This window comes from Phascolarctos cinereus, unplaced genomic scaffold, assembly GCF_003287225.1.
Source record: "Phascolarctos cinereus isolate Bilbo 61053 unplaced genomic scaffold, phaCin_HiC Scaffold_1;HRSCAF=81, whole genome shotgun sequence".
Classification (NCBI taxonomy): domain Eukaryota; kingdom Metazoa; phylum Chordata; class Mammalia; order Diprotodontia; family Phascolarctidae; genus Phascolarctos; species Phascolarctos cinereus.
The window spans coordinates 277427340-277453997 of NW_027555514.1; the positions used below are offsets into that span (position 1 = coordinate 277427340).

Here is a 26658-nt window from a genome sequence, read left to right on the forward strand (position 1 = left end):
CCAATGGCTATCTCTTCAATGCCATTAGATTCTTGACAGCCACAAAATGACAAAACCTGGAATTGCTGAAGTCAATATTATTTATAAGTGATGATGACTAGGTGGGCTAGAATCTCGTACTGAGGGGCACTGAGCCATAAGGAGCCAGGGTAACACAGTGGAAACAATGCTGTCTCTGGTATCAGAGGACCTGAGTGCAAATCCCACCTCTGATGCTTGATAATTTGATGACCTTGAGCAAATAATTTCACCAATGAAGGCTTCAGTTTCCTTAACTGTAAAATGAAGACTTTAACCTGGACAGCCTCTGAGATTCCTTCTTGCTCTAGAGTGATAATTCTATGTTTGATTTAAAATATCCTTGGAAGGAAAGTCTGTGTGGAAGAGTGGGAAGAGCTTGTACATCCAGAGGACCTGGGTTTGACTCCAAGCTCTGTGATTTATGATACCTGGGCAAGTAGCTTACTATTCCTGGGGCTTAGTTTCCTCATCTGTAAATGGAGTTTGGAATAGATGACCTCTAAGTTCCTAACCGCTATGATCCTCTGAATAGAATCTGACAAGTCAGAAATTATAGGAAATGGGAGGTGGTTATGATTCTGGGGATAGTGGAAGAAAGCCTTGGCATGTGTAGAAAATACTTGGGGTAAATGATGTACTTGGAGCCCAGGCATCACGCACTAACACATGTCTTTTAGGAGCTAACAGATGTTCTTTTTATGAGCAAAGACAAGTGCTGGTCGGCCTTTTTAGGCACCTATAAAAATGTGAATGATTTTAAGCCTTTCTAATAGCTGCCTGGTGATTTTTATTAACCTCGTCAGCTGCCAAGGAGCCCTGTCCCTTTCTGGATAGGTCAGATCCTGTTCTGTAGTTTCTATTGAGGCTCAGCACTATAGGGAGTGGCTGCCCATTTTGGAGAGTGGAGAAGGAGGGATGCTTAGATAGTATGAAATTGTCCTGCAGTCATGGCTGGTGGGAAAGTTACCACATGGGTATCAATTGAGGATGGGTGGGTGTCTCTGCCTTTTTGCACTGAGATCCCAAAGGGAATTAGCTACATCCGTGATGTCTGGATGTTCCAAAGGATGAGCAGATAAGAAAGCATTGGTTAGGGGATGTCTTTCTAGAGAAGGAAAGTAGGAAAAAGCTCACAGGTAGAGAGGGTGGAAAGCCTGTTGGATTTGGAATTAGAGGAGTTGGGTTCCAATCCCAGCTCTATCATGCATGACCTTGGGCAAGTCATTCTTTGAGCCTTAGTCTCTTCCTTTGTAAAGTGAAGGCATTGGACTAGATGCTCTCCGAGGTACCTTTGAACTCTACATCTATCCTAGTTTCTTATAATTAAGAAATTGAAGTTTATTGGCTTAGAGAAAACTGAAGAGGCATTTGACAAAAGTCATCAAAAGGATCCTTAAACTATAGCTGGGAAAGAAGGTGATGGCCACTTAGCCACTGCCCTTGTATTCTGCTGATGGAGAAACTCAAGTCCACAGAAGTTTGGGGATTTGCACTGAAGCAGTCATATTTGACATAAGGGTACAGATTTCAATTAACTTAAAAATAGAAATTAATTTTTTAAAGTCAGAAACTCATCCTACATGAGAAAAATGCAGCAAATTTAAAGCTGCAGGGGGTCTTGGGGGTCATAGGATGTGAGATCTAGAGCTGGAGGGGACATCTGCAGGCATCTATTCTAACTCTCATTTTACAGTTGGGGAAACTGAGGTTTTAGGAGATTAAGTGACTTGCTCAAGGTCACCCAGCAAATAAGCAGTAGAGCTAAGATTTAAACCCAGGTCCCCCAGACCCAAAGGTCTTTCCACTGTTATTATCCCACCTCTCAGTAAACATTTGAGGAAATGAGTGGAGTTCCTTCCCAAGCCAGGCAGGTGATGATGAGCCAGGGCTTCTCTTTAAGACAACCAGAGGCAAAGATCTTTACAAGTGAGGTGGGTTTGTGATAGACACTGGTAAGACCTCTCTGTTTCATCTGCAGCTAGATTCTGGAATGCTGCCATGCTGGCCAGATGCCCCATTCCTTCCCATTCTGAGGGCAGGTTAAAACACACATGTACACACATAAATACACACACACACACAGACACACATCATAGACTCACATTCATGAATCAAGAATAGCAAGTGCTGGGGAAATGGAGTTTCTCCTCCTCTAGCTGTGACAACAACCCCCTGTGAACTTCCTCAGGATGTCTTAGGTGGGGGGGTACCACGGTGTGGACAGGCTCCCTCCATGCTGACACTTTCCCAGTTACAAGTTTGGAATTAATGATATACCAATCCTGCCTTGGCTGTGGGGCCCTCCACCATCCCTGCCCCCCCCCCCATGCTGCCTGACCTTTTGTGGCATTTATGATGTCAGTGTGGGCATTTTTAAATCACTCTTTGAGCTCCTGACACAAAACAAACAGGTTGGCACATATTCCTGAGAGGGCCCAGGGCCAGGATTGCAATCTCTTCTCCAAACTCTTGTCCCCGCCACCTTCCTCCACATTCAGAACCTGCAGGTTTGGTGAGTACGTGGGGGAGGGCCAACACAAGGCACATCCCAGGGAGGAAAGCCTCTTGAAGCCTCAGAGTGGAGAGGGTCTGAGGGCCATCTAGCTCAACCTGACCCTGAACAAAGTGCCCGCCACAGCAGGGCTGACGAGGAGCTGTTCAGCCTGGGCTTGAAGACCCCCAGCAAGGGGCTTGGGGGGAACCTGCTATCTCCCCAGGCAGCCCATTTCACACTGAGCAACCCTAATTGTTACAAAGGTTCTTGTTTGTTTGTTTTCTGTTATTTTCTCTTTTTTAAACAAGAGGAAATCTATCTCTACGCCAACTTCCTTGGAGCCTGCCCGAGTGTACAAAACTAAAAATGTATGCAATGAATACAAAGCAGTTTGCTTTATTGTTCATCTCATCTGAGCCTCACAACAACTCTGCCAGGCAACCCTTTTATACAGGTGAGGAAACTGAGGTCCAGAGAGGTTATGCAACTTACCCATTGCTCCTGCTTCTGTCCTTTGAGACCAAGTCCCTTCCACATCAACAGCCCTTTACTTATTGGAAGACAACTATGACTCCCCTCCTGGAGGCAGGTAGATGGCACAGTGGATAGAGCATTGTGCCTGGAGTCAGGAAAAGCTGAGTAGGAGTAGGAGTAGGAGTAGTGGTATTAGTAGTAGTAGTAATGGTGGTGGTGGTAGTATTAGAAGTAGTAATAGTAATAGTAGTATTAATAGTAGTGGTAGTAGAAATAGTAGTAGTAATGGTAGTAGTAGTAGAAGTAGTAGGAGTTGTAATAGGAGTGGTGGTGGTGGTAGTGGTAGTAATAGAAGTAGTAATAGTAGTATTAATAGTAGTGGTAGTAGAAGTAGTAGGAGTTGTAGTAGGAGTGGTGGTGGTGGTAGTAATAGAAGTAGTAACAGTAGTATTAATAGTAGTAGTGGTGCTGGTGGTGGTAGTAATAGAAGTAGTAATAGTAGTATTAATAGTAGTGGTGGTGGTGGTGGTAGTAGTAGTAGTAGTAAGTATTAATAGTAGTAGTGGTAGTGGTGGTGGTGGTAGTAGTAGTAGTAGGAGTAGTAGTAACTAGCATTTATATCATGCTCTGAAATCTCCAATTTGCTGTTTAGTCATTTCAGGCATGTCTAATTCTCCATGACTCCATCTGGGGTTTTCTTGGTCAAGATACCAGAATGGTTTGCCATTTCCTTCTCTAGCTCACTTAATAGATGAGGAAATTGAGGCAAAATGGGTTAAATCATGTGCCTGGGGTCACACAGCTAGTGTCTGAGGCCAGATAGGGACTCATGTCTTCCTGACACCAAGTCCAGTGCTCTATCCATTATGCCACCCAGCTGCCGAGACATTTCCGAAACACTTTATAAATGTTATCTCATTTGACTTCTGTAAGAATCCTTAGCTGTGGATTCCATTTTACAGATAAGGAAACTGAGGCAGGACTTGCCCATGGTCACACAGTTAACAAGTATCTGAGGCTAGATTTGAACTCAGGTCTTCCTGACTCCAGACCCAGCCCTCTATCCATTGTAGATCCACCTCCCTACTCAGAAGTCTATTTGTACTTGTTTGCCAAAGGACTGAAGGCATTAATGAGGTGTGAGTATCTTAGCAGCGTTGGAAGGGACCTCAGACGGCATCTAACTTAACCTGCCTAGTAGAATAATCTCCTCTGGGCTTCTCTTTTTGCTGCTTTCTGACTCCATTACAGTGTTTTCCGGGCACAGATACTAGAGTGGTGAGCATGTCCTTCTCCAGTGGATTAAGGCAAACTGAGGTTAAGTGACTTGCCCCAGATCACAGAGCTAGTGAGTGTCTCAGGCTGAATTTGAACTCAGGTCTTCCTGACTTTAGGCCTAGCCTTCTGTCCACTGAGCCATTTAGCTGCCTCATGGGGTTATCTAGACTTTTCTTAAATGTCCAGCTATGGAGAGCTTCCTTATCAAGTCACACCATTATATTTTCACCCAAACCTGGCACTTGGAACCTCATGAGTCTTTAAACAGCCCAGAAGGATCATCCTCCCCATTCAAAGAAAAGCATGCAAAATGACATAGCACCCCCAGACTACCACTGGCAAAATGATGATGATAATAATAATGAATATTCATGTAGGACTTTGAGGTGAAATGGCACTTACCTGGTGTCTATTCTCCATATATCTACATATGTACATATTGTCTCAAGAGAGAGAATGCAAGCTTCTGGAGTGAAAGAACTTTTCATTTATTCTTTGAATTCTTGGTGCCTCATAAAGTGTCTGGAATATAGTTGGCACTTAATCAATGTTCAGTGATTGATTGATTGATTAATATGCTCTCAAAGACAATCTATTACTGTTAATTTTCACCACATTAAATACTGATACAAACTCAATTCGCTTTAACAAACAGTCCTTAAAGACTAACTATGTGTCAGAGGCTGTACTAGGCAATGGGAATTCCAAGATAAAATTAAAAGAAAAAACCAGGCCCTTCCTTCAAGGAGTTTACATCCTATTGGCAGAAGGGAATACAATCCTTACCCAGATACCAAAAAGCCCAGGATGACTTGAGAGAAGAGAGAACAGTAAAACTGGAGGCACCAGGAAAAAAGGTATTATCATAGGGGGTAGTCTTTAGAACTTTGAGAACTTGAAGACTTGGAGGAAGTGTATTCCAGGCAAGGGTGATGATTTGTACCAAAGCACAGGGGCAAGAGAGGGGACCCAGAGATTGGAGAAAGAACAATAAAGTCAATTTGACTGAAATGGAGACTCTGTGAAGCAAGGTAATGTTAAATAAATAAGGAAAGGTAACCTTAGAGTGTCTGATCAAAAACCCTTTTAAAAATATATATATGGGGGGGGCAGCTAGGTGGAGCAGTGGATAGAGTACCGGCCCTGGATTCAGGAGGACCTGAGTTCAAATCCAGCCTCAGACATGTAACACTAACTGTGTGACCCTGAGCAAGTCACTTAACCCCATTGCCTAGCTAAAAAAAAAAAAGTAAAAAAGTATATATGTGGGGATTGATGTTTAGAATGAATATTTCTAGTACTTTTCAAAGGTAAATGTAAACATTCAAAAGAATGATCTCCCTTCCCTTCAGCACTAAATCTCCTGCCCATATTTCTGTGCATAGGATGTCCCCTATGCCTGGTGTGCTCTCCCTCCTTACCTCTGCACCCCCTTCCCCCCAGCGTCCCATCACCACCGGTAAAAAAACAGAGCAAGAAAACAAATCTGGACAACCTTCCTCGGTGGAAATGACTTTTAATAAAATAAACCTGACTTCTCTCCTCTGAAAGCTGCTGGTTGTTTACAAATGAGCCTGGGCAGGCTGACAGGATGCCTTCAAAACCCAAGGCCATCCATCTCAATAAGGCCGCTTGCCTGTGCTGCTCTGCCCACTGCCTCAATGCAGATGGAGGAGCCTGGCTGTGCTGTGGGGGAAGGAGACAAAACAGATTTGTCTTCCTGACAAGCCATGTCCTCTTCATGTATTATGTTCCTGTAATAATATCTGCACACATATTTTGGGGGGGGATCCTCTCATGTCCTTGTGATGTTCACTGAGCAATAAACAGCAATCTTCCCTCCAGAGACATAGAGAGCCAGGAGTTCTACGTCTGTGTTACAATTGTGAAGGGAGTATCACAAGAATCATAAATTTCAGGCAGCTAGGTGGCGCAGTGGATAGAGCACTGACCCTGGATTCAGGAGGACCTGAGGTCAAATCCAGCCTTAGACACATAACACTTACTAGCTGTGTGACCCTGGGCAAGTCACTTAACCCCCATTGTCCAACCAAAAAAAAAAGAATCATAAATCTGGAGAGACCCAGGATAATTCATTTTACAGGTGAGGAAAATGAGTCTCAGAGAAGTTAAGTCACTTGCCTGTGCTCACACAGCTAAGAAAGATCTGCATCAAGTTTCCAACTCAGGTCTTCTTGACTCTAATCCCAACACTCCGTCCATTATACCACATAAGTGCCACGCTTTCTGGTGGGTCAAGGTCAACTTTCATCTAAAAGAGGGGATTTGGTGGAATGGGACAACTTAAACATTGGTTGTTCACTTGCTGATGCGTGTATCTGAGTGACGGAACGGTACAGTGGGAAGATCATGGGAAAAAGAGAGAAGGAAAAAAAAAAGAAGAAAGAAGACAGGACTTGGAGTCACAGTATCTGGGTTTGAATCCTGCTTTGCTATTTGAAACCCCTGTAAATGCCTCTGTCTGAACCTCATTTTGCTTATCTTTCAATTGAGGGGGAGGTGGGACAGAAAATCTCGTGGCTCCAGGAAAGGTGATAATAATGGGATACCAAAGAGGGAAGTGATGACACATTGAGAAGTTCTTGGACCAAGATGGCACCTCCAGGAACATGAGCAGGCCGCTAGTCAAGTGACATCAGTGGGACACTAGAGAAAACCTGGATTTCCTCTAGCAGAATACAAAGAAGGAGTATCTGGACAATTCCATGTCACTGGATCAGGCTTCCCCGAGAGAAAAAAAGGGAGTCTAAGGACGAAAGGGAAGAATTTCAGAGTCAAACTGAAGCTAGAGCTAAGGAGTGTCAGAATGCCACCATGGGGGAGAAACTAAGGCATATGTTGACATTTACTAATACTGTGAGTTACATGGACTGTGCAGGTCTGGAGGAAAAAAATGAAGTCTCTAGCCAACTCAGGAAATTTACCCATATAGTTTAGGTTCCTAAGGCCAAGGTAAAACATGAAGCAAACCCCAAATGCTTTCTTCTTTTGGGAGACAACAGCTTAACTCTAAGAAAGTACTCAAAGCCTGCAGGACTGGGGGACTATTTGTTAGTCTGCCATAGACGGGCTACTTTGCTCTGTACAGGTTGGGCTGGACGGACCCTGAAATCTTTTTGCAACACTGAAATTTGAAAACTTGAGGAATTTCAATTGTTTTCTACTGGAATACATACTAAACTTTTCATTCACACTGTTACCTCCGCCACACTAATCACCTTACTGGCTCTTTGTACTTCCACATTATGCTCACTGCCAAATATTAGCGCTTCATTAAACTCAGACAACTCCAGAATCTCCAACTTCAAAACCCATCCCCAATGCCATGAACAGTCTAATTTTTTTTTTTGGGGGGAGGATACTGATGTCCTTAGGGAAGGAAATAATGGTGGCTTTGTGAGATTAGTTCATTTAAAAATAAAAATAAAAAAATAAAAATAAGACTTTTTTTTTCTTCTTGGCACATTTTAAATTCCAATATGAACAGCAAAGAAAGCACCACCACCAGCGTTCACCACACACACTGAAAGCCATTCTTCTGTTCTTAGCCAGAACCAGTTGTACCAAGTAATCAATGGACAGCACACTTTCAAGATAACTAATGCTAAGGTAGTTATCAAATGACAAACATCATTGCTTCCATGATTATGAACCAAAGATGGACAGCCAAGAGGGAAACTTAGGGGTCATTGACTCGAACTCCCCCTTTTTTATAGAGGAGGAAACTGAGCCTAGAAGGGATAGTTGATTTTTCTAAGCTCAACTACGTAGGGCCTTAGGGTTTAGAGCAGGACGAAAACTTAGCCACTGTCTAGTTCTACTATTTTCAGGAGGTGGACATTAAGGCCCTGAAAGATGAAAAGACTTCTACAAGGTCACATAGGCAGAGGGAAACAGAGCCAGGGTCCCACAAGATAGGGCTTCTGACTTCCCATCTGGTACTCAGTCTTCTCTACTAGGCTGTCTCTTATTTGAGCTGCTGAAGCCCAGGGGAAACTTTTGGTTTTCCCCAGTAGAATGTAAGCCCCTAGAGGACAGGAGTTTCCAGTCACTTGTTCAACTCGTGACCAGTTTTGGTCTTTGTCTTTGTACCTCCATCACCTGGAGAAATAGTAGGTGGCTAAATTTTTCATTGAATGAATGAATGACAAAACACAAATGCCTAGAACAAAGTAATATTTCTTAGCCCCTTAAAAGTCAAGGGGTTTATGTGGAAGAACAGTGATAAACAGGAGAAATAAAGGCAGAAGCAGGGGAGGACAGAAAGTAACTTCAAGAGAAGAGAATCATAGGATTTTCGGACTTAACAATGGAAAGGGACTATCAAAGATTGGCAATTGGCTAAAGATCAACCCAGGAGTTAGGGAAGAGTAGGGGATGATCTGTCAATACTAAGCATGTTGAAGAATAAAAAGAAACAGTAAAATACCGTTTAAAAGCAGCTGCTCTGGCCTTTAGAAAAATCTTTGGATTCATGGCAGAGAACACAGGCCCTGTCCAATCCTTTACTGTCCAGAATTCCAATGGCTTTGGCCAATAAAATCGCATTCCCATACCAGCCCTCACTGCAAGTACCATTTTAAAGCAGTTCATCTGAGAATTTGTATCTTTTTAAATTCTATTTTTCTTCCCTGAGGCAAAAATATTCTCTCAAGTTTCTGAACTGTCAGTAGCCAATGTGAGATGAGTAGGGGACCTATGAAAACTCAGCCACAGGAGGGAAGTCAGGCAGACAGCCTTAGAAAAGGCAACTTTAGTCAGAGAGATACTCCTCACATGCACTCAGGCAGTCAGTACTGAAGGACTGTCTTTGATTTCCACCACTTCCATCTTAAATTGAGAAAAGAAAAACATCAGGGCTTCCTTTGGATGGAGAAAAATTGGGGAGAATGACTGAATGGGAGAACAAGAGAGATGAAGGTAAGAAGGAGAGGACTAGAGGAGGAGAAAGAAGGAAAGAAGAGGGAGAGAGAAGAGAGGTAGATAGGAGAGAAGGGAGGTAACAAAGGGAGATAGAAAGAGTTAGCATGTTGGAACATGGATCTGGTGCTAGAGGGAACTCAGAGGGACTCATCTAGTCCATTTTATAGGTCAGGAACTGAGGACCAAAGAGGTCACATGACTCAACCAAGGAGATATGGGCAGGAAGCAACAGAGGTAGAATTCAATCATCCCACTGATGGGGTGTGGCCCAAGCCTAGTTCTTCACCCCTTGACCCAAAGGGAATCTGACTCCCATTTGTCTACAATCCCCAGCCCTTCATCTCCCTTTGAAAGCCTTAACCTTACCTTTTAATCTTATTCAGATGTGCCTTTGCCCCTCACCCTAAAAGAATCTGGCTCCCTTTTGTCTATGGGCCCCAGAAAGGCCTTACTCTCAAATGGTTCCTTATCGACTCCCCTTATCTCCCTTTGAAAGTCCTAGCCCCACCCTTTGGTCTTGTGCAGATGCCTTTCAAACTTCTACCTTCCTGTTCTCTCCATTAGCTATTCCCATTGTCTATTCAATCTCTCAGACCTTCCAATCACAATTCTCACCTAGACCCTTTTCCCAGTCCCCCTCTCTGGCCACCCAAAGTCACTTCAGTGTATAAAAATTCCACCCTGGCCCCCATTCAGATGCTGAGAATCTCAAGCTCAAAAGGCTGAGACTTTCTCATGCCCACTTGCCCTGTCCTTACAGGCCTTACCTGGCCTGTGTGATTTATCACTAATAAACTTTTCCTCTGGCTTGAAGAAGATTTCAGTTGAATTCACTCAGGCAGGGCAAGGTACCACAATTTTGGGTTTGCAGCACCCCAAAATTCCTATACCTCTTCACCACTACTTCTGAAGGAAGAATAGTTAGGAGAAAAAGCAAGAGAAAGGGAGTGAAGTTCAAGGAAGACTTTGAAGGAGGAAAGAAGAAAAAGACATTGAAGAATGTGGAAGGAAAAATAAAAGGCCTTCGCAGACCAAAGTCTGACTTATGCATCCTCAACTTCCACAAATTCCAACTTAAGAAACAAATATTCACCATTGCAGGTTCTCTACATCTTAGCAGTGTGACCATGGACAAGTCATTGCACTTCTGAGCCTCACCTCCCCCTTTGTCATTTGTAGAACCTGGGGATTCAACTAAACTATCCTAGGATCCTATAGCCTTGGAGCTAGAATGGACCTTAAAGGTCATCCAGTCTACCTCCCTCTAAATTTTCAGATGAGGAAACTGAGGCACAGAAACCTCTATGGTCCCTTTCAAATTCAAAATCCTGTGATCTACAATTGATCAACTGATAAACATTTATTAATCACCTATTGTATGTGAGGTGCTGTGACAGGTCTGGGAAAGCAAAGATGAAAGTGAAACACGTCCTGCCTTCAGGAATCTTTATAGTCTACTTAGCAAACCAATGTATGGTCTGAGTGTAATGAAGCTGGGCATTTTCTACAATGAAGGCTGTGGAGTAAAGTATACTTTAAATGGCATTCTCATTCAGATGCAACTTAAACTACAGTGTCTTGGGGGTCCCCTCTAGCTTGGAGATGCTAGGACTGTGTGGAGTTTATTGGCTCCACGTTGTACCTCCTCCCTTGAACCCAAAGACTTATACATTGCACCAAATCTTGGCCTTGATGGGGAAGACTCAGATTAAATGTGTCCATCCTTCCTGCCCATGCTTTGGAGCAATCCCTAGAGATATCAGTTTCCTAGACTGCTAGAATTCCATAAATGGAAGTAACTTTAGAGTCCATCCAATTTAGCTTATATCTGAGGACCTCTTAATACCCTTTGTATGCTCTCAAGAAGTCATGGAATCATATCAAGATTCTAGAGTTGGAAAAAGACCCAAGAAGTCATGTAGTTCAACCCCCACACAATAGAAATTCCCACTGTAATATCAGTCAATTAATCAATCAACAAATATTTTTCAAGAGCCTAGAAGGTGCTAAGCATTGTCCTATGTGCTAGGGATGCAAAGGCAAAAGTTCCTTCCAACTGGGGGAGACAAGTAAATATTTGCATAGATCAAAAACAAACATAAGGTGATTTGGGGGTAAAGCATTAGCTGCTGGGGGAATTCAGGAAAGGTCTCATGTAGAATGCATCATCTGAGATGAGCCTTGAAGGGAACTAGGGATTCTGGGTGACAGAGGTGAGAAGGGAGCACATTCCAGGCACAGCAATAGTCAGTGCAAGGGCACGGGGTAGCAGATAGAGCATAATGGAGAAGTATCAAGCAAGAAGATCCATCTGACTGTGCCAAAGTGTCCTGAGAGAGAAGCAATGAGCAGCAATACACGTGGAAACGTACACTGAGTGGTTAGATCGTGAGGGATGAATGTGACAAGTAGTCATTCAGCCTCTGATTGATGAGCTCCAAGAAGGTAGAACTCACAACCTTTCTATGTGTCCATTCTGTTTTGAGACAGCTCTAATTGATCAGAATGTTTTTTTCCCCCTCCCAACATCAGGTTTGAATTCTACAACCTCTGCCTACTGCTTCTAAGTCTGTAGACAAAGTGGCCATTCAAGCTCCCTTACGCTTGTGCAATCAGACAGATGACCTAAGTTCAAATTTTCGATCTACCTCTCACTAGCTAGATGACGTTGAGCAAGTAGATGGTCTTTCTGAGCCTCAGTTTCCTCTTCTGTAAAATAGGAATAAAATACTTGTATTACTTTCACCCTGTAATATTGTGTCCATTAAATGAGATGATGCATGTGAAACGTCTCATAAGTGAAAAGTGCTACAACAATGTGAATTACAGGGCAGGGAAGAGTGGGGATGGTGTTAGGAGGGGGCAGAGATATAGAGTTATCTTTCGTCACTTGAATTTCAAAGGCACTCCTGATTGGTCACCCTAACTTCTAGCACAAAAGGGACATCGCTGTTGGCTTGAGGTTACATTACAACTGAAAGGCTGGAAGATCAGGTGCTAGTGTGAGGTTGAGATCTTGTTCCCAGTAGTACTAGAGGCCGACATTATGGGGTCATCACTTAAACCTGTATTTCAATATATTAATCTCCATTTTAAAGATTAGGTGATTTGCCCGGGGCCCCACAGGTAGCAAATGCTAGAAGTAGGGCTAGAATTCATTGATTCTGGCTGGTTGCAAAATCCATTCTCTTTCAACCACACCAGAGAGGCACTGTGGTAGAGTGGATAAAGTACTGGACATGGACTTAAGAATGACCCTTATAACCCTAGTTAAATCACTTCACTTTGCTGAACTTCAGTTTCTTTATCAATAAAATGGAGTTGTAATGGATACCTTCTGAGTCTTTCTAGCTCTAGCTCTGCGATATATGCCAGTATGACCTAGGACAAGTCACATCCCATCTATGGGCCTCAGTTTCCTCAGGGGTTGGGCTCAAATGTCTCTGAAGTCTCTGCTAGCTATAAATCTATGGTTCAATGACCACATTTGTATGATGTTGGACAAGACACTTCTTATCTAAGGATCTCAGTTTCCTCATCTGTAAAATGAGAGGGATAGGCCCAAATAAAGTCATAAGTCTCTTTCAGCTCTAAAATTATGGTCCTCTGATTGTATCTCTATGATGCTGAGCAGATCATTTCCCTTCCAAGCCTATATTTCCTCAACTGTAAAATGAGGTGGTGGCCTAGATGGCCTCAAGGGCTCTTCCATCTCTAAACTGATAATTCCATGACCATGCTACCACTTTCTAGAATGCCATCCTTTGACAAGTTCACTTCCAGTGTATGTGCATTTGCATTTTCTTCACATTTGCACAAAATAATCCTGGGGTAGTTATAAGCAAGTAAGGCTACTGGCAATCTATAATTTGTGGAAAACGAGGCACTGATGAGGTAAGAGCCTAAATCCAGGTCAGATAGTCAATACTGAAGCTAGATGCAGAATCCCAGATTCGGCATCAGATGACTTAAACTGTGATTTAAACTCTGCCACTTATTCCTGGGTTCTGAAATTGTACTGCTGTCCTCTGGTCTAGGCAGATGGCATCTGGAACACTATTTTAGGGAGGATTTGATAAGCTGGAATGTGTCCTGAGGAGGCAATGAAGATGGGGAAAGGCCTGGAGATTATGTCATATGTGAATCAGTTGGAAATATAGGGGATGTTCGGTCTGGATGATGAGTTTAATAAACATCTGTTGATTAATTGAGAAGACTTAGCCAGTGTCTGAAAGCCATTTTCATGGGCTGGAAAGGCTGGAATTATATTTGTTCTGACAGGACTAATGGAGGTGAGGGATGGGGCAGACCATGATAACTGAAGAGAGATACACACTAGGTCTTGCTGCTGAGGGTGGGTGAACTGCCTTACAGTTTGAACTGTCCAGTAGAGGAATAGGCTGCCTCTGGAAGAGATGGTATCCCCTTCATTGGAGGTCCTTGGACAAAGGCTGGATCACCACTTGTCAGGGATGCTATAGATGGGACTCTTTTTCAGTTGTAAGTTGGCCTCAGGTTCCTTCCAACTGTGAAATTTAGGGACACCTATATAACCTTGGGCCAATCACCTTCCCTCTATTTCCTTATTTTATAAGGGGGTTGGACTAATATTAATAATAATAATAACCCCTCTTAATAATAATAATAATAACATTGCAAAGTTCCTCACATTTGATGTCTCATTTAATCTTCACAATACCCCTGGAAACTGTGAGCAAGTCAAACTTCTGAGTGCCTCAATTTCCTCATCTATAAAATGGGGATAATAATAGCACCTATCTCCTTCTGCTTGTTGAGAAGATCAAATGAGATACCACATGTAAAGTACTTGGAAAACCTTATATAAGTGCTGGCGAGCATTACCATTAAGTGTCTGAGGCTAAATGTGAAATAGGTGACTGTGCGATGACTTCTGCAGTCCTATCCAGCTCTAAGCTTCATCCTTTGGGAACTCAGGTCTTCCATCTCTAAGCTCATTAGTTTTTCTGCCCTCTTGTGCTTCCCCACCTCCATCCTCTTCTACTGCCTGCAGGAGATGGCCCTGCCCCTCCCTCCAGCACTTATCCTTCCCCTTGTTCAAACACCAAAGACTTGGAGTGACTCACTCAAACATCCCCAATACCCTGGTGGCCTGATTCTTTCTACTCAAAGTCTGTGACTCTGAAATCACTCAAGTGGGAGGAGGGCGTGGTGTGCTCTCCCAATGAGGAGGCAACAGGAGCATTTGCTGGCCTCCCATAAGTCCCAGCTCAGGAAGCCCACTAGATTGTCCCAAAGAGGGCTTTTTGAAAGTTACAGCAAGACCTCCTAAAGGCAGGAACTGACAGTAGGACTGTTACAGCCTGAAATAAAAGGCTTTTTAATAGATTCTATAAAAAAGGGAATTCAGGCTCAGGGGAAATTCACAGCTCCATTAAGGAATCAAACCTATCAGTGATCTAAGCATGAGGGGTTGGCATGGGCTCTAAAAAGGAAGAGAGAAAGGAGAAAGGGAAAAAAAGCACCCAATTATATCAATGTCACTTGGAACGTTGAGCACAGGAGAAGTTCTGATGATCGCCTTTCCTGTGGGGGAGGTGGGCAGGGGCAGAAAACTTTTGCTTAAGACAGGATGCTGTGTATGGACACGTCTGCCCAAAATGGGAAAGAGCTAGTGGGGTGGGGGGCAAAGCTGGTCAATTTTCTTTCCACTGGCCTTTGTGCTTTGGTTACAGAGGGAAAGAGAGAAATAGGAGAAATGAGAGAAGCAAGAGGCAGAAGATAGGAAGACAAAAGATAGATGAATTATAGATAGATTGATGGGAGAGAGAGAGAGAGAGAGAGAGAGAGAGAGAGAGAGAGAGAGAGAGAACACATGGAGGAAAACAGGAGGAGGAAGAGAGGGGAAGAGAGACAGAAGTAGAGAGAGGAAGAAATAAAGGCAGAGAAAGACATTGAGACAGAGGCATAGAGAAATAGGAAAACAGAGACAAGGACAGAGTGCCAGAGACAGGAGAGAAGGAAAGAGGGAAAGAGAGAAGGGAGGGAAAAACAAAAAGGAACAGGGAATAAGAAGATAGGAACAAGGGGAAGAAGTGAGCAAGAGTGCAAGACAGGAAGGGTAAAACACAAAAAGACAAAGGAGATAAAGGAGAACTTACCCCCTCCTGTAGATACACAAAGTCAAGCCATTTCCTTTCTCTGAACCTTAGTTTCACTGAATGTAAAATGAGAGCATTAGACCAAATCTTCCCTGAGGTTCTTGTTAGAATCTGTTCTATATTCTAAGACCTCTCCAAGCTCCAAATCTCTATGGCATAATGTACAAATGGCTTCTAATGTCCTGTGTTCTAAGGTCCTCTAAATGTCTCACATTCAACATTTTAAGCCCCTTCTCAATTCTGTCATTTTATGGCATAAAGTCTTACTGAGCTCTGGCATTCTTTGTCAGTAAGTTGCTTCCAGCCCTGACAAAATGTTCTAACACCCTGGGTCCTATTGTCCTTCCTAAGCAACATTCTGTGCTCTAAGGTCTCTCACTGCTCTGACTTTCTATATTCAAAAGTTTCAACCAGTTCTGACATGACATGCTTCTATTTTTCTAATTTTATTTCCTTAATAAAATTAGCCTCTGTGTGATTCTATAAGATGTAATCTCTTTGAGAATTTTTTTTTTCATTTTTTGATCTTCATGTCCCTGGCACTTAGCACGGTGTCCTAGAGCAAGACATCCGGATGGAGAAACAGAAAGCAGCATGTGCCAGACAAAACAAATCAGTCCCATCACTGTATTGGCCACCATTTCCCTTCCTTCTCTGATGGAGACAGTCCAGGATGCTGAATCCAAGAGCTTTAGAAACAACAGTGACCCCCATCCCCCAATTCCCAGACCTTCTTCCAGTCCAGCCCACACTGTCATCCTTGAGGGGAGAAATCGTTGTTGATTTTATCACCAGCAGTGGAAGCTGTTGACCAACTACCTCCAAAAGTCAGGTAGGCATAGGAGCTGGGGGAGTGGCAGCCCATCCCAGACTATGGGTCCTGCGCCCAGCCCAGCCCTCACATTCATCATCCAAGTAATCAACTCCTGCGGGAAAAGGGCCACCCGTGCCCATGAACCTCTGCCACACACAGGGTGGGCAAACCAGCCAGCTGAAGCAGCAAGACACTCTAAGAGAGAGAGAGAGAGAGAGAGAGAGAGAGAGAGAGAGAGAGAGAGAGAGAGAGAGAGAGAGAGAGAGAGAGAGAGAGGTAGACAGAGACAGGAGGCAGTATGTGCCAAGCAAGTCAAACCATGACTAGCACCCTGCTCACCATCTCCCCTCAGCTCCCGATGGAGAAAGCCCATGTCCCTGAACTCCAGAGACTGGAGAATGGAAAGGCGTCCCCTCTGCTGCTCACAGCCATCACCCTGGAAAGCAATCTTTGTGGAGATGGAGCCTGGTAATCACTCCTGCAGGTGCTACAACCATAACTACTGAGGACCCAGAAAAGAAAGTTCTTGCTGCCATTGTCCTTGGCACTGTCCAGTGGTTCAACAGCAGAAACTACTATCATTTTATCAGAGCAAATGGCTTTCAAAAGAAGCCTGACCACTTGCTTTGCTACTATACCCTAATGACTCTGGACCTTTCCTTCTGACTTGAATCAGGCACCTTCAACATGTGTGGTCTCCCCCATTAGAATGTGAGCTTCCTGAGGACAGGTACCGTATGACTTTTCTATTTGTATTTCCAATGCTTAACACTCTGCTTTGCACATAGTAAGCACTTTCGAAAAAAGAAAACAAAACCTTTTACATTCATTCACATAGCAAGTAAAGATTAAAAATCATTAGTCTCTGTTGGAAATACTTTCAATTTCCCTCTACATCTGTTGGTGAGCTCCTTAAGGCAGGTTGGGTACTATCAGTTAGAATCTACCAGATAACTCTAGCATTTATTATATTCCTTTTTATAGTGGGGAGAGGATTACTTCATAAAGTAATTGGGGCATTAGATATAAAGCCAAGTAAGAGTGTATCATTATAATTTAGCCCTCTATTACCTCAGCTCCTCAGATTCACATTTTCCCTGTTAATGTGCTGACCTTGGAATACATACTTTGCTTGCTCTCCCCCCAAAACAAAACAAAACAAAACACCGGGATTGAACCTTGAGAGAGATCTACGTAGACAACCCCCAGGGCAATGAACAGAATGGGGAGAAATTCCAGGTAGCATCTCACTGACATAGACACATACATGATCCGTGATAGTTGGCATCCACAGGAAAATTCAAGTGGATGAAGAATATCTCTTTGCCTGATTGCAACATGTATTTGAAATGACATCCTATAGAGCTTGTCTAACAGTATGTATATGAGGGATGGGCAGTGCAGATGGACAGAGGTTGAGGCAAGTGTTGAATAGGAGGACAACAAGATGCCTGAGTGGTCTTTGGGAAACTTCAAAGCTTCTTTACTGAGATTCCCCCCACTCCTCATGAAAACAAAGGGCCATTAAAAAAAAATACCAATACTCTGTCGATGTTGCCATGTGACAATGAGAGAAGGAATTCCTCTGAAATTGTTTTTTTAATGATTATGCCAAAGAGGACAATGGGGAGCTGAATGTTGGGTGTCATCAGGCTGGCCAATTAGGTACTCTACAGAACAAAATTCAAAGACACTTGGGATATTAAGAAAAAAAAGGGATTATATTTTTTAGCCTGATAATGGAGTAAAGTTTAGAGTGGAGAGTTACCTCGTTATACTTAGGTGTTTCACTTCTTTCAAGTCTTATCACACATCGTCTGTCTCTATTTCTCTCCATATGTATACATACATACATACATATATATATATATATACATACACATATATATACACATATATACATATATATACACACACACATAGATATACACACAAATATGCGTGTATGCACATATATACACATACATATATGGTTTATATATACATATACATACACACATATGTTTGGCTCAATCACATTCTTTTAACCTATTGCTCCCCTTAATCACAAAGTTTATCACATGCATTACCGTATAAAAGGCAGTACAATCTAGTGCATAGGAGGGATTAACAAGTCTCTAGCACAGGGCTCCTTAACCTTTTTTGCATCATGATCTCCTTTGACAATCTGATGAAGCCTATGGACCATTCTTATGATAATGGTTAAATGAAAAAAATATAATAGGATTATAAAAGAAACAACTTGTATTCACATATAGCTGTCTGTCTGTCTGTCTGTCTACCTATCTATCTATCTATCTATCTACAAGTTCATGGATCCCCAAGTTAATACCTCTGCTTTAGTGATGTTCACCAACCAATGCCAACCTAGTTAAACAATGGTAAATGATGCCGTAATTAATAGCACAAAGTAAACAAAAGCAATAGCCGGTGAAATATTTCTAAAGACTCTCCATGCCTCTCCACCCCTCAAGTACCTTCATTCTTTGACCTCCTAAGTCAATATTCCATACAACTATTAGTTGTACACAGATAGATCACAATGCACTATCTATGGAAGACTATTAATTTCAGACTGGCTTGCCCCGACCACGGACCAGGCCTTTGGACCACCCCCTCCCACCATTTGATGGTGTATGCTAGGATAATAAAATTGTGCACATGTTCAGAGCTGGAAGGGACTTGGGAGATCACTCACTCCAAAACTTCTTCCCAACACCATTTTAAAGATAATGAAACTGAGTCCCAGAGAAGCTAAATGAAAGTCCCTGGGGTAATAAGTGGTAGATCTGGATTTAAACTAGGAATCCTCTGATTTTAAATCCCCTACTCTGTTGACATGATCTATGTCTATCTTTCCTTTTAGCTCCTTTTTGATTAAAAAAAACAAAGACTAATTCAAGTATTAGCATAATCCAAATACCATTAATTAGGTGAATCTCTATCTTCTTTGAGAAACACATAGTAAAAAACAGGACAATGAATACTGGACTCTTTCCCTGCTTGGATTATCATGGATAACATAAAAGTGGCCCAATCTTCATCGTGAATGCCTTGGGTGTTTTGGGGGCTACTCTCTCCTCTCAAGAAAAATCACTCTTACCTTTGAATTTGTGGAACACGGCCCAGAGCTCGGCAATGTCGGTGGCAAAGGTGATGTCTGTGTCCAGGACGATGACTCGCTCCAGATTGGCAGGAAGGGTCTTGGTCAGAACCAGCTTCATCAGGCCGTATATCCCAGAGTAGTGTTTGTTGGGGATCCAGGAGACCTCCGACTGAATGAAAGGAGACAGAGGAAATGAAAAAGAGAAGGAGAATTCATTAGCTAGCAAACATCTTATCCACAAAGACACCTGGATTTGGGGCACAGTGAAGTCAAGTTAGTTTTATTTTCAAATTTTAGGCTCATTCAAAATGTGTTATATTATGGTAACACTCCTTTTATAACTCTAAGCTCTGTCAAGGAGAAGCTGTAGGGTATGTCAATCAATTAAAAAACTGTGTGCCAGATACTGTTCTAGGCACAGGGGATAGAAATAAAAAGAAGGAAACATAATTTCTACTCCCAAGGAACTCATATTTTATTGGAGGGAGGAGGAGACAAAAAGTACATATATAAAAATATGCAGTGCATATACAAACAGTGTGTGAATATATACATATGCTATACACATATCCATATGTATGTATAATATCTACATACAATATATATGCATATTATAGAGGAGAGATGGAGAAGGAAGAAAGAAGGGGAAAGAGAAGAAAAAGGAAGAGCAGGAGCAGGAACAGGAAGAGAAGGAGAGACAGGAGCAGAAGAAGGAATAAGAACAGGAGGCAGAAGAGGAGGAGAAGCAGGAGGATGAAGAAGAAGACAAGGACAAGGAGGACAAGGATGAGGAGGAGAAGAAAAAGGAGGAGGAGGAGAATACACATGCAGAGATACTACACGCACACATACTTAGCACACACCATGTACATGCCTACCCCTCACACATATACACAATTTCTAAAGGATGCCTGAAGACAAACTATGCCCAGAGTGAATCAAAATTTGCAAAGCACCTTAGATGGGTTATTTCATTTGACCTTCACAATAGGTTGGCAGTGATGGGAATTACTCTTCACATTTTGCAGATGAGGAAACCGGGACAAGAGATGGGAACTAACTTGCTTCTGGTGAAGTGGACATTCAAACCCAAATCTTTCTTGACTCCAAGGTCCTGGTCTTCACACGACATCACAGGCATATGGTGCACTGCTATGTTTCATATTTCCATGATCTTCTTATCTGTTTCCCCATGTCTTTTTCTTGTCATCGAAGGTCCTAGTAAGCACTATTCCATCTTTTCCATTCAACAAAATTCATTATGATTCTATAACCCCGCTTGTTGTTTAAAGGAAGGTAGGATTTGGAATCAGGAGATGTGCTTCCAAGCCCTGGCTCTGCTGCTTACCATCTGTAAGACCCCAGGAGAGATCCTCTACCTCTCAGGGTCTCATTTTCTGCATCTATAAAGTGAGGGGCAAGGAGAGTGGGCGAAGTAATCTCTAAGGCTGCTATTGATTTGGAATGCAATTTTATGGTTCCATAAGTCTATGGATAGGTATCTGGGGTGCTGCTAGTTTCAGCAGAGGGCAGCAGAAAGCCAACAGAGGAAGGATCTGGATAATGACCAGTCTAGGATACCTGCAAAAACCCTGGGAAAGGGGATGGCAGAAAAGCGGAAGCCAGCAACACTTGCAGGACCTTGGTTCAACTTCTTACCTCCCCTCAAAGCCAAGCAAAGACTCTGAATACTGAAGAGCTATTTCTCAAAATGAATGGATAGCTAGTGTAAGGATACATCACAGGATGACAGATTTAGAGCCAGAATGGACTTTTAAGGTGCTGAATCCAATTCCCTCATTTTACAAAGCAGCAGATGGAGGTTCTTGGAGCTTAAATGACTTGTCCATCTACACATGCCTGGTACTTGGAAGCTGATAACCTAGATGAGGGGGTGTTGGATAAAGTCAGACGACTAAAATGTACGATTTGAATAAGAATATGAGAGCTGTAGTGGAGCATTTGGTAAATTACTTGGCACTGTGTGTTCACAGATCTGTGTACCTGCTGCCCCTCCCCTCCTCCTTCCAATAGAGTATAACATCCCAGAGGGCAGGGCCAGGAGGTGTCCAAAACAGGGCTTGAACCCAAGTCTTCCTGGCCTAACAGATGATTTTTTTGTACAATTATTGTCCCTGAAAGCACTGGCCTCTGGAACTCAACTTGGGTCTTCTCTCTGCAGAGAATCTTCTCTTGCCCAGGACTGCATTGAGTAGGTGGGCTGTAAGGCTCTCTTACTCCAGCAGACCTTTGATTAACTCATTGATCTATTTTTGTTGCTGTCAGAGAAGAGGAGCTTAATGAAACCGAAACACAGAGTATTCCATTAAGCCCCCTAATTAGGAGGGCCAAATGATTTGGATTTATTTTAACACGTACATAAGGCACTTTGCTAAATGAAAAGAAGCATGAATAAATGAAAATAAATTCATTTCAACATGAGCTGAAGCGTGAACATCCTCCCTAACTTATCTCCCAATCAGTTAAGTCAGATCCTTAAGTTAAAGTAAAAGAAATGATGGAGAGTTTATGTTTACAGAGAGAAAAAAAAAAGGAACATGTAGCAACTTGGGCCCTTTTGGGTAAAGAGATATAGAAAGAACTGCAGAATCTCAGAGGTCCAAGGAACTCCAGGCCAACTAGTTCCAGCTCTGCTTAACAAGGAACCCCTTCCCAACATGGTGGAAAAGTGGTTATCCAGCCTTTGCTTGAAATCCACCAGTGATGGGGAACTCACTACCAACCCAATCCAGGAAGCATTTATGAAGCACCTACTGTGTTCCTGGCACTGGGCTAGGGATGCAAAAATAATAAATAGTCTCTGCCCTCAAAGGCCTTATGTTCTGCACAGGTGAGTTCCTGTGAGAAGGAAGAGGAGAACTAAGCGAATCAGGAAAGGCTTCCTGTAGGAGGTGACATGTATATGAGCAAAGCCATAAAGAAAGCTGGGAGTTCTAAGAGATAGAAGCGAGGGGAAGGGGACAAGTTTTTATTATGTGCCAGGCACTTTATGAAGATTGACTCATTTGATCCTCGCAAAAGCCTGGGAGGCAGCTGCTATTATTGTTCCCGTTTTACAGATAAAAAAAAAACTGAGGCAGATAGAGGTTAATTGACTTGCCCAGGGTCACACAGATAGGAAGTGTCTGAGGCTGGAATTGAACTCAGGTCTTTATGCACTGCACAAGCTGGAAATCCAGCCCAAACTTGCCATTTTACAGACAAGCAAAGAGAGGCCCAGGACCTTGCTGAAGGTTTTATAGATACAAAATTACCTTGGAGGCCATCTAGTGCTCATTTGAAACCAGGTCCTTTGATTCCAAAGGCTCAGTAGATGGTGTGCTGGGCCTGGAGTCAGGGAGAGCTGAGTTCAAATCTGGTCCCAGACACTCAGACACAATCCAATTTACCTCAGTTTCCTCATCTGTAAAATAAGCTGGAGAAGGAAATGGCAAACCACTCTATATATTTGCCAAGAAAGCCCCAAAGCGGGGTCATGAAGAGTGAGGCACAACTGAATGCCTGAACAACCTGATTCCATTTCGAGCTTTTTTCCCTCCTGTGTCCCAATACCTTTGTTCCAACACTTTCATTTTATATGTGAAAGATATTAAGGCCAAGAGCTATAACTCCTTCATTCCTCTTGAAGGTCCACCCCTGACTCTCTGAACTTCTCTCTCTCCCCTATTCCCTGTCACCCTGGATGATCACGCTGCCCCTATGACCCCTCCCAGCTCTGATAGATATTTTATGTTCTAAGGCCCCTCCTATCTCTGACATTCTAAGATTTTATGAATGAACACTGTGCTCTTCATTACTATATCAGAAAAGGCATATGTAATTAGAATAATTTTTAAAACTATAATTCTTTAAAGAAACAGGTTATTATCCCAGCTGATGACTATTAAGGAGTACAAATGGTCATCACTAGTAAAAGGCAGCCATGGGTAAGAATACCAACTATTGTCACCTTAGGATGATTCATCATAAACCAGAGATGCGGCAGCAGGACCAAGGCAGGTGAAGAGCCAAGGATCCATTGATCTAGAAGAGTCTCCTTACCTCAGCCACCTGCACCATGAACTCTATAGAAGCCTGCTGTCTGATCTAAAGAGAGCTGGAACGTGGCAACACTGGCTGGGCACTTGTGCAGGACAAAAGAAAAAAGGGGGATTAATTGGAAAGTCCCTCATACTACAGCCTCCAGCTATAGCCCTTAACTTCAGAAGGCAGCATCAAACTCTAATTAAGGATGATCTAATCTACCCTCCCCCACAACCCCCATGCAGGATTTCCCTCTATAAAACAGATGCTGGTAGCTACCCAGCTTCTGTGTGAACACATTCAGTGACAGGGAACTCACCGCCTGATGAGGTAGCCATTTCATTGTTGGGCTTGACTCTGTGTTAGAAATGTCTTTCTTAGGTTAATTCTAAATCCACTTCCCTGATACACTCAACAAAGGGCTTCACTACAGGATGTTGAGTCCCGTTTTCCTTGTCAATACCCCAAGCCCTGTTCTATCAGCTTTTACCAAGAGCTGTACAGATGTGGTCATTTAAAGTTTCCTGAACATATGGGTATTCACATAAGGGATTTATGGAGGAAAGAGAGTAACAGGCTTGGAGTCAGGAAGATGTGGGGGCAAGTCCTAGTTATTAGTTGTGTGACCATGGTGCTGTTACTTTAACTTTCCCAGACTCCAGTCATTTCACCCCTTTGAGCCTTGGGCAGTACTCCACAGAATCACAAGCCCTTGCATATGGACATGCCCTGTTGAATTCTTCCCCTCTAGCTTCCTCTCTCCTAAAAAATGAACTTGAAAATTGCCACAGAAACTAGGTGTGTCTAATCTAAAAGGAAGCTTTAAAATTCCAATAGATAGAAACAATCTGAAATAGAAAAATCCTACTTTTCCTTGCTAAGTAATTTTAAGAAGAGTGAGATGTACATTTTTTGGAGAGGGGAAAACTTCTCTAAACATTAAGGGAAATGTCCCAATGTGGGAAGCTGTTGCATTGAATCACTTTGACAGACATTGAGTTGAGATTAGGACTTGGAGCATTTTCAGAGACTGGATTCTGAGTGTAATTCAATTCATAACATCGCAGCTTCATAGTAGAAAAAGAAGTCAGAGGGCATCTACTCTAACCCTCTCATTTTATATATGAGGAAGCTGAAACCCAGTGAGATGGAGTGACCTACCAAAGGTCACCCAGGTTGGGTTTGAAGCCAACTCTTCTTCTTCCAGTGTCAAGGCTCTATTCCCCACACTACCACAAAGATTGATGAAGTACCCAGTCTGAGCAGATCATGATGCCAGGCACTAGGAATATTCATTCCCCACTCCAAAAAAAAAGGTCATTTTCCCCAAGCAATGTACATCTATTGGGGGATGGCAACATGAGTGCAAGAGAGGAAATATATTATTTATAACAAGCAATGCAAAGTTAATTTCAAGAAGGAGAAAATATTAATAACTAAGATGGGGTCTGGGAACAAGGAATAGCCTCATGTAGACAGTGGCACTCGCACTGTGCTTGAATCAACCTAGGGAGTCTAAGAGGTAGGCATGAGCAGTGAGTGTGTACCAGGCATGGACCATGTCTGTGCAAGGGTATAGGGGGAGGTATGCAGCCTGTCATCTAAGTAGGACATTAGGCAGTACGGGATCCACAAGTATTCCTCCTCCAAACGTGCTGAATTCATTGCTCAAAGCAGGCTTCTGACTCATGCCAACAGCTTTTTTTTTTCCTATGGATTACAAATTGCTTTGACACTTTGTTTGCCTAAAAGAAAATGTCCTAGTTAAAGAAGGCTTTAGAATCATTTCCCTTTCATTTTTTAGCTGGCTAGTCTCCTTGGCAACCAAAATACTCAGAACATTAGTGGGGAAGAAGAGGACAGGTAGCCAGTGGAGAGACAGAGACATTGGAGGGGGCCAAGGAGGAGACAGATGAAATGTTAATAATAGCTCATGATTTTACAACTCTTTACATCTCAGATTTTGAAGTCTTTTCCTTAAAGACCTCACTTAGAAGTCACCAGCCCTGCCTTCTCTGACTTGAACCACCAGGTGAAAATCAAAGAATCCCAAATTCAGAGTTAAAAGGCACCTTAAGACGTTGTAGACTTATAAATGGAAGGGGACTTGGAGACCTTAGTTTAATCTCTCCCCCTTTCTCCATTTTACAGATGAAAAACAAAAATGAAACCAAAAATGAAGGGACTGGCCTAAGGTCATACAGCTAGGCCTTGGCATAAAGCATAGAGTAGGTGAGTGCTTAATATAAGTGCTGGTTGGTGGATGATGCAATTTCTCCTTCTTTCATTTAACAGAGGAGTGACTGTTTCATTTTTATTTCCCTGTCCCTAGCACTTATCATAATGACTTGTCTGGATCTGTGTTTTTATTTGTTTAAGGATATCCAGGTGGGATTTTCCAGGTATGGAATCCCACCCACCAAGGCAGACAGAAAACTGTTATGCAATTTATGATCTTGGAAAATTGTCTTAAGGCACAAAGAGGTTAAGTGATTTGTCCCAGACCACACAGATTGCATGTGCCAGAAGCAGGACACGAGAACCCAGATCTTGTATCATAGAATCATGGATTTAGAGCTAGCAGGGGCCTTTGAGGTTACCCAGTTTGAAGCTCTTACATTACAGGTGAGAATCAGACAGATTAAGAGACTTGTCCAGGGTCATCTAGGCAGCTGGGGTCACAAGTGGGATTGAATCTTGGCCCTGCCGGGCTCCAAGTCCCATTCTCTGTACATTAAGACATGCTGCCTCTCCAAAGACCCTATTCCTCTGGAAACAACCATTTTGATGACTGCGTCTAGAGAAAGAAGTAAGAAAAATGTATTTGCTGCAGGCAAGGAGTCCTTCAGGCTTTCCTGTGTCTTTTCAGCAGTTTATGACTTCGTGGAAACAATAAGGACCTGTAGTCCCTTGGCTTATTAAAGTGGATCACACAGGCTCAATAAAAGCAGTGCTATCTCATCTACAGTGAAATGTGAAAGCCACAAGGAATGCATGAGCAAGACCCATTTTACATTTAATTTCCTTGCAGATTAAAACCCAAACACATGGATGCCTTCCATATACATGAACTGTAGAGCTAGATCCCCAAAGCTGATCTTTAAGGGGGCAGCCATCACTAATTATCCACAATTGGTATTTATTTCAAAGACACAGTCCATATAAGTTGAATGAGTCTGCTTCAAGTATCCAGGCACTTAAGGACTCATTTAAAAAGCATCTCACACAAAGAGAAAAAATTTCAAATTATGACTGAGGCGATGCTAATATTCTTGGAGCATTGAGGAAGGGCTACCAGGGCTCAGAGCCAGGAAAACTATGTCCAAATCTTGGGTTTGTTTGC

General features: G+C 42.7%; 1 protein-coding gene across 4 annotated transcripts in view; it reads right to left on the reverse strand.

Moving 5' to 3' along the window:
• The window catches only part of LARGE1 (LARGE xylosyl- and glucuronyltransferase 1), a 602000-nt gene that overhangs the window by 229498 nt on the left and 345844 nt on the right, over positions 1–26658 (reverse strand). For all 4 annotated transcript variants that reach the window (XM_078147082.1, XM_078147080.1, XM_020982455.2 and 1 more), the window contains one exon: positions 19269–19440. In XM_078147082.1, coding sequence (XP_078003208.1) covers positions 19269–19440 — 172 coding nt within the window. The remainder of the gene's footprint in view (positions 1–19268; positions 19441–26658) is intronic.